General features: G+C 43.4%; 1 protein-coding gene across 1 annotated transcript in view; it reads right to left on the reverse strand.

Annotated features, from left to right (window-relative positions):
- Window positions 1-7,414, reverse strand: part of Ppp6r2 (protein phosphatase 6 regulatory subunit 2) — a 22,057-nt gene extending 14,643 nt beyond the window's left edge. Inside the window, exon 1 of the mRNA XM_055626820.1 lies at window positions 6,957-7,414. Within this exon, the coding sequence (XP_055482795.1) occupies window positions 6,957-7,414 (458 nt within the window). The remainder of the gene's footprint in view (window positions 1-6,956) is intronic.
- Between the last annotated feature and the right edge of the window lie 1,177 nt (window positions 7,415-8,591).

Genomic DNA, 8,591 nt, shown 5'->3' on the forward strand with positions numbered 1-8,591 from the left:
AAAAAAAAAAAATACACAGAGCCCAATATTGCCAAAAATTATTATCTAGATATTGACATGGTATTTTGCCTAGAGTGATGGCTCCAGTCTTTTAATCCCAGTATATGGAAGTGAGACAAGAGGATAACTAAGTTTCAGGATAGCCCAAACTACAAAGTGACATCCCTATCTCAAAAACAAAACAAAACAAAAACAGCACTGCTGAGCATACACAAGGCTTGACCCTAGGACAGAAAGAAAGAAAAGAATAAAAGGAAAGAGAGAGAAGAAGAGAAAGAGAGGGCAGGGAGAAAAGAGAAAAGAAGAAAACTGGGCATTTGTAAATATCTCTTCATAAACTTGCAAAGAGCCACAACAAAACAGTAGCAAACCAAATCACACACACAAAAGAATGTACGTCATGCCAAGAGGAATTTACCCCAAGAATGCAGTTATTTTTAACATCTGAAAATCAACCAATATGACATACCACAAATCAATGAGAATAAAATAACCATCTGAATTGAAGCAGAAAAGCATTTGACAAAATCCAACACTCTTACATTATGAGAACATCCCACAGGCCAGTGAGCTCACTTAGCAGATAAGTCACTTGCTGCACAAGCCAGGTGACCTTATTCTCCAGAACCCACGAAGGTGGAAAGAGAGACCTGACTTCACAAACTTGCCCTTTGATTCCCACATGGACACCATGGCATGCTCATACTCACATAGCACACACAGTAACAATAAATAATATTTTTTAATTCCACAAAACAGAAATAAAGGCAACTTTCTCAATCACTGAAGACCCATTATTATCACTTTTATTTAACACTGTTTGGAGGCTTCTACTCAATGTAATAGAAAAGTAAAACAAAAAGGCATATCAATTTAAAAAATAAAAGGCATACTAATTGTAAAAGATACTAAAACTATCTTTATTTGCAAATATAATTATATAAGTAGAAAATTCAAAGGGATATACTATGAGAATTAATAAGTTACACAATGTTGCAAAATATGTTACCATTATATTTACAGCAAATATTTGTACAACAAATAATGAAAAACAATAAAGAAATTAACAATACCATCAAAAGACAAAACAGCTCAAAACAATTCAAATGAAAAATGTAACTTTGCAATGAAAACAAATACTAAGAAAAAATCTAAATAGAGAAATAAAATTAAATGTATAGATTAAAAAAGACTAATTCAACTCTGAATTTAATCTTTAGATTTTATATAATACCAATCAAACTCAGCAAAAATAATCACAGAAATTTAAGAACTTATTTTATAACTAGCAAGACAACTTGGGGTAGAACAAGTTTGTTTTGGTTTGTTTATTTTTGACACAGTCTTGATATATATGTCCATATCTATATAGATATATATACATATATAGATAAATAGATATAGATATATCTATCACAGGGTGGCCTCATGATTCTGTCTCAGATTCCATACTGCTGAAATTACAGGTGTATGTTATTTCCTACAAGATGCATATATTTTATAACTCCATTTAAAGTCTGAGTACCAAGAAAATTAATCTACAGAAATAAGAATATCAACTACTTGAAGATTGAGAGGATGGTTATAATGACTGGAAAGGAACACAAGAAATTTTTGAGAGTGTTAGAAATTTTCTCTACATTGACATGAGAAATGTCCACAGTAATGTTTGTTTTTTTTTGAGACAGGAGCTCACTGTAAACCTAGCTGGCCTAGATGTAATTATATAGATTAAGCTGGCCTTGAACTCAGGGAGATCTGCCTGCTTCAGACTCCTTACTGCTGGAATTAAAAGTATGAGCCACGTCAACTGGCAACATTAATATATATACTTGTTAAAATGTATTAAATTCATGCAGGTAAGATTTCTCTGGGTTTGAAATATCCTTCAACAATTTTAAATGCAATAATGTAAACAAGATAAAAACAAAAGACTATGTTCAGCTGAAAGGGTGAAGGCTGCTAATGCTATATGGATACAACATAATTTTCAAAAACAAGCAAGATGGCTCAGGATCTGAGTTTGACCTCAGAAACCTACATAATGGTAAGTGAGAACCGACTTCAGCAAGCTGTCCTCTGACCTACACACAAAGAAGTAAAATGTAAAATAAGGTACAGAACAATGTCTGAAAGATGCCTATATGCTTTGTTTACCTTTTTTTTCCTTTCTTTTCTGTGTGTGTGTGTGTATGTGTGGTTTTTTGTTTTTGTTTTTCTTTTTCTTTTTTTTTTTTACAGGATCTCAAGTGGTTTCAATGAGAGTAGACCTGATAGGCACGTATATTTGAATACCTGGAATATTGGTAAAACTGTTTAGGAAGGATTAATAATTGGCCTTGCTAAAGGAAGTGTCATTAGGGGTGGGCTTTGAGGTTTTAAAAGCCCATACCATCCCATTAGTTCTCTGACTCATGCTTGTGTTTGAAGACACAGGCTCTCAGCTACTACTCCAGCACCATGCCTGCTTGCCTGCTGTCATGGTCCATGCCATAATAGACATGGATTCTAAGTCACCAGAACTTTGAGTCCCAAATTAAATGCTTTCTTTTATAAGTTGCCTTGGTCATGGGTGTTTTGTCAGGGCAATAGAAAGTAACTAAGACCAGCCAGGTTCAGTAGCTCAAACCTGTAATCCCAGCACTCAGGGAGATAGAGACAGGCTGATCTCTGAGTTCAAGGCCAGTCTGGTTTACAAAGCAAGTCCAGGACAGCCAAGGCTACACTGAGAAACCCTGTCTCAAAAAAAAAAAACAAAAAAAACAAAATAAAAACTAACTAAGGCAGTGTCACTATGTAACTCAAGGCTTGCCTGGAACCTGCTATGTAGACCAGGCTCCTTAAACTCTAAGATCTACCTACTTCGACGACTCTTGAGTACTGGGATTAAAAGTGTCACCCTTGGTTATGCAACTCATTTCTATAAAATATTTACCTTTCTCTCAAACATATTTATGAACAGGATAATCTTTTGTTAAATCATCTTTAGAATGTCACAAACGGGGGCTGGAGAGATAGCTCAGTGGTTAAGAGCACTGTCTGTGTTTCCAGAGGTCCTGAGTTCAGTTCCCAGCACCCACACGGTGCTGACAACCACATATAATGGGATCGGATTCTCTCTCCTGTCATGCAGGCACACATGCAAATAAAGTGCTCATATGTATAAATAAATCAATCTTTAAAAATTATTTTTTAATATAAAGAGAATGACACAAAAGAAAATAGCAATATCAATTACTTTGGAAGAGGATGCTAAGCACGGTGAGAGATCATATTATCCATCTGCATAAGAAACCTGTAAGATGCAGCTGTGGAAGGCACAGGCTCTGGAACCTGGGTTGAATCTGAGCTCTGTTTTTGTTTTGTTTCGTTTTGACATCAGATACCTGACTTTCCGTCTTAGTACTCTTATGTATAAGTATGTGGGGTGGGAGTAGAGGATACCGGTGTTTTCTATCGGTCTCTCCCTCTTTTTTTAAGGTATGCTAGCTCACTGGACCTGAAACTTGCCACTAGATCTTGCTGTTGGCTTTGGTTTGGATTTCGGTGAGACTGGCTGTCAAGAGAACCCCTGAGATCCACCTGCCTCCAGCCTGCAACGCTTGGATTACAGACATGTAGAGCTATGCCTGGCTTTTACGTGGATGCTGGGGATTTGAACTCAGGCTCTCTTGCCTTCCTAGCAAGTACTCTTACCCACTGAGTCATCTCCATAGCCCTCAGATGATATTAAAAAGAATGTTAAGAGTAACCTACTATCCAGGGATGGTAGCATATGCCTGTAATCCCAGTACAGGAGACTCAAGGCATGAGGATCAAAAGTTCAAGGCCAGCCTCAGTTACCTAGCCAAGTTCCAGATCAGCCTGGACTACATAAAATCTTGGTTTGTTTGTTTTATTGTTTTAAAAAAAGGAGGGACTGAGAGGTAGCTCAGTTGTTAGAATGCGTGATAACATACATGAAGCCCTGGGTTTAATCGCAAGCACTATATAAATTAGTCATGGTGGTATATCCTGTAATCCAGGCACTTGGAAGGTAAAGGAAGGGGAGCAAAAGTTTAAGGTCGCCCTCAATCTACACAGCAATATTTAAGGTCATACTGGGTAAAATTAGATCCTGTTTCAAAAAAACAAAAACAAAAGAAAAAGAGTTGAAAAAAGGGCAATTTCATCACTAAATAATTGTATAAACACGAGATGATACACATACATACTTTAAAAAGTGTCTGGGCCTGCCAAGCATGACAGAATATAACTGTGATCAGTTATTATTGTTATTAGTTTAAATATTTTAAACATTACCCTTTTCTTAAGGGGAGAGAAGGAAAAGAGGGATGCAGAGCCCTACTGCCTGCAATACAAATCCTGCGTCTCTTTATCTCTGAAACAGGGAAATTACAGCTCCTATAGTCTATGCTTACCCTGATGACTAGGTGAAAATTTCCCATATGAATTAAATACAGAGCTGGACGTGATGATTCATGCCTTTAATCCTAGCACCTGGGGGACAGAATTAGGTAGATCTCTGTGAGTTCTAGGCTAGTCTGGTCTACATAGCAAGTTCCAGAACGGCTGCATAGAGACCTTGTCTCAAAAAAAATAAATAAATAAAAATAAAAATAAAAAAAGCAATGGCACACAATAAATACTCAATACATTATGACTGTGTTCTAAGTAAATAGTTATTCCCAAAGCTTTAAACATTATCTCCCAGGCTGGAAGAGATGACTCAGAGGTTGAGAGCACTGGCTGCTCTTCCAAAGGCCCTGAGTTCAATTCCCAGCAACCATGCGGTGGCTCACAGCCATCCATAATGAGATTTGGTGCTCTTTTCTAGCATGCTGGCCTACAAGCAGACAGAACACTGAATATATGATAAAAAAATAAATAAATAAATAAATAAATAAATAAATAAATCTTTAACCTCTCCTCTGGGCTTTGGATTTTTCTGTAAGATATTTTCTCCCTAATGACCCCTGTGCTTCTTAGATGGCTCTCACTACTTTCAGCAAAAAGAAAGCCTTGCTTTTTCTCTAACATGTAATAATTCCCTCATATCTATCACTACCTCAATCCAACTTCCCCACTTGATTAAAAGATGTTACAGCCCAACCATTTGTTCCATCAAGAAGCCTGGAAATCACTCTGAGCTCCCTCATTCCCTCACACTTCTCTAAGAAGTTCCAGCGGCTCTTCCTCCAAAATTCTTCCCTCAGTCAACTACAGAGGTTTAAACCACAACATTCCCCTCCTTCCCATGTGCCAAAATCCAAATAATCATAACAGCCCACATCTCAATCTTCAGCCTAAATTCACCCAGAAACTTAAGACCCAGCTCTTCACCTGGAAGGCTGACTAGCAAATCAACCTTCTGAGCCAAGTTGCCCCTTAACCTAGGCACACCAGTATTATCTAGTTCCTTCAAGAGATCTGGGCTGTTCCCGTCTCATTATCTGTGTTCTCCCAACCCTGGAAGTCCATGTCCTTCTCTCCCACCACCACGTCCTCCTTAAATCTAGCTTTGTGCTGGGCATGCCTTTAATCCCAGTGCTCAGGATGTAGAGGCCAGTTGGATCTCTGTGAGTTCAAGGCCAGTTTGGTCTACAGAACTAGTTCCAGGACAGCCAGGACTACACAAGGAAACCTTGCCTCAGAATAAAACAAAAGATAGCTTATTTTTGTCTTCAAGAGCTTACTTAACTCATAAGAGGATTAGAGAGTTGGTCAAAGGGAAGACCCAGAAAGTAAAAGACACCAAGAGATAAACAACAGACTTGGTCTGGGAAAACGTTTAATCTCAGGCTGAGGTAGGCAAATCTCTATGAGTTTGAGGCGAGCCTGGGCTAGTCAAGGGCACATAGCAAGACCTTGTCTTCAAAAAAAAAAAAAAAAAAAAAAAAAAAAAGAGAAAGGGAAAGATAGGAACAGATAAGAATGAGGAACGAAGCAGGGTGGTAGTGACCCATGCCTTTGATAGCAGCACTAGGGAGGCGGAAGCAGGAGGATCTCTACGAAGTCAAGGCCAGAGTTCCAGGACATCCACGACTACACAGAGAAACCCTGTCTCAAAAAAAGAAAAGAAAAACGAACGGGGAAGGAGATGCTAAGAAGCCAGAGAGCAGCAGTGTCAAGTAGGACAGAGATGAAGGCATGAGTGAAAGTCTAACAGTCTGGAATAAGGCCGAGGGGCAAGATGGATGAGAAGAATGCTGACAAACTGAGGGGAGGGGCTACCGTGCAAGAACTGGAAAAAGTGACGGACCGAGAGAGCGGGTGGGTGAAGCGCAGGAGATCAGTAACAAACTGGAGTCAATTCTTAACAAGTAGCCAGCTTCAGGGATACAAAGTAGCAGGTGAAGGGGCCCCATTAAGGAGGGCAGCTTAGAGAAGAGTGTGGGAGAAGCAAGAGGTGATGGGGAGTGGGAGAAGATAAGCCAGGGAAAGTGACAGAGTGACAGTGGGGGACTGATGACAACTAGGAATGACAGGAAGAGGAGCGGGATGAAAATAAAGGACAATAACAAAGTCAGTGTCTGGCAGTGGATACGGGCAGGGAGAAGAGGAGCAGGGTGGGAAGCCGGATTGGTGGAAAGGTCACTAGTAGTAGGCCACTGATGAGGACTGACAACCCTCCCCGCCCCCACCCGATGTCCAAGGTCTGCCACACCTTTCCAGGCATTGACAGAGGGGAGGGGCCTAAATAGGGACGGAGGTGGACCACGGGGAGGAAGACAAGGAGGCCACTGATAGGCTAAGACTGGTTCTAAAGAGTGGGGAAACTGGCCGACCACTGAAAGGCATGAGCTGACACAGTAGCTAAGAAGGATGTTGACTGACAGAAAGGGCTAGCTGGGGGAATGGAGAGGAATGGATGGATGGATGGATGGATGGATGAATGAATGACGGGAGTGGAGAGTGCTGGATGACAGGAGAGCAGACTGATGGAGGGCGCTGACCCCTCGACGAAGCGCAGGGTGACAAAGACGCTGAGCCACTGACTGGGCGCTGAGTGACAGCAGGACGCTGACTGACGGAGAAGGGGTCCCTCCTCTCCCAGGGCCAGAGGAAGCAGCAGGCGCGCGGCCGCACTCACCTGCCCCGCAGGCTGGGGGTCGCGGCGGCTCCTCCGAGGCCCCAGGGAGGCCAGGACGCTCGCGGAGGTGAAGCGCGGACGGCCTGGAGCGGGCCGCACGCACATGGGCCCGGCCTCGCAGCGCGGCGCCTTCGGAGTCGGGCGCAGCCGGGGGGAGGCTCGAGACCCGCTCGGGACCGGCTCGGGGCCGCGGGCTAGATCGCTCCAAAATGGCGGCGGCGCGCGCCCGCGCGCGCGCGCCCCAGGGACCCGCTTCCGCGCAGGGCTGGGTGCGCGCGCGGACAGGGTCGGGGCGCGAGTGCGCCCCGGGGGCGGGGCCATCGGGGGAGGCGCAGAATCGCGGCTATCGTCTAGGGTCTGTGGCTCTGGAACGTGGCAACCTCCCGGGCCTTCTGTCCTGCCTGAAGCGTCCCTGTGATCGAGCCGGCTGTGCTAAATTCTCCGGGCACCTACAGTCACCCAGAGCAGCAGCGCGCAGGTGCGTGCGCAGGTCTCCAAATCCAGTTTCTAAACTGAGCCGCCAGCAGCTCTACTTTTTTCTTCTCCTGAGTGCCCGGTACTTGTTGCCCAGGATTTATGCATGTTACATACGTGTCCATCTAACGTGGGTTGGAATGAGTGCAGATTAATCTCCCAAATGAAACTGATTTCCGGTGGCCGTGGGAAAATACTAAAAATTTTAGTATTTGAAATGAAAGCCTGTGTCAACACAAGCTAGCTATGAACTCGCTGCCTTTCAGCTGCAAGTTCACCAGTGTTGCGCGAAAATGCAATCCGACGTGGGTGGTGCACTTGGGAGACCACAGCAGAAGGATAAGGAGTCCCAGGCAGGCAAAACATTGTCGCCCCGGGCGTGGTGGCGCACGTCTTTAAAACCAACACGCCGGGGGATGGTGGATCTCTGTCAGTTCGAGGCCCGCCAGGTCCACCCGGGGAGTTGCAGGTCAGCTAGGACAGTGGAAAATGTCTGGTGGGTTGGGGGAAGCGCATCTGGGCCCTTCAAGTGTTTTTCTTTCCAGGTGGTACTGCTGTTATTTCAGCAGAGGGCGCCAAGGAGACACTGTTTTGGGGAAAGGAAGGTTCCTTCCTGGGTCTGGAAAGCAAAATTGGAGGTACCTGGGTTCAGGCCGCGGTCTCTTACAGTGGTCCGAAGCACAGTTTATTCCTAGGTGACCTTGACTGCTATTCACTTCAGTGAGATTTACGCTGATACAGAAGCTGAAAATGCTGCAGAACCGGGGCTTGTGCAGCTGTGCCAAAGACAGGAGATGACCCACTAATCTTAACACCGCAGCACTGAGCAGGTGCCAACTCTGCTCCTGACCTTTACACTATTTTTGTGCCCAGGCCAGAGTTCGTGAATCAGCAGCAGCTCCATAAACTCTTTACAAACACACATACACACTGTGTTTTTGTGGTGCTGGCCTTACATATATATATATACACTAAGCAAGCACAGTACCACTGATCTTGATCTCTAGCCCTTTTCCTGTTTTTA

The sequence above is a fragment of the Psammomys obesus genome, unplaced genomic scaffold, assembly GCF_907164565.1.
Source record: "Psammomys obesus unplaced genomic scaffold, mPsaObe1.curated_primary_1811, whole genome shotgun sequence".
In the NCBI taxonomy this organism is placed as follows: domain Eukaryota; kingdom Metazoa; phylum Chordata; class Mammalia; order Rodentia; family Muridae; genus Psammomys; species Psammomys obesus.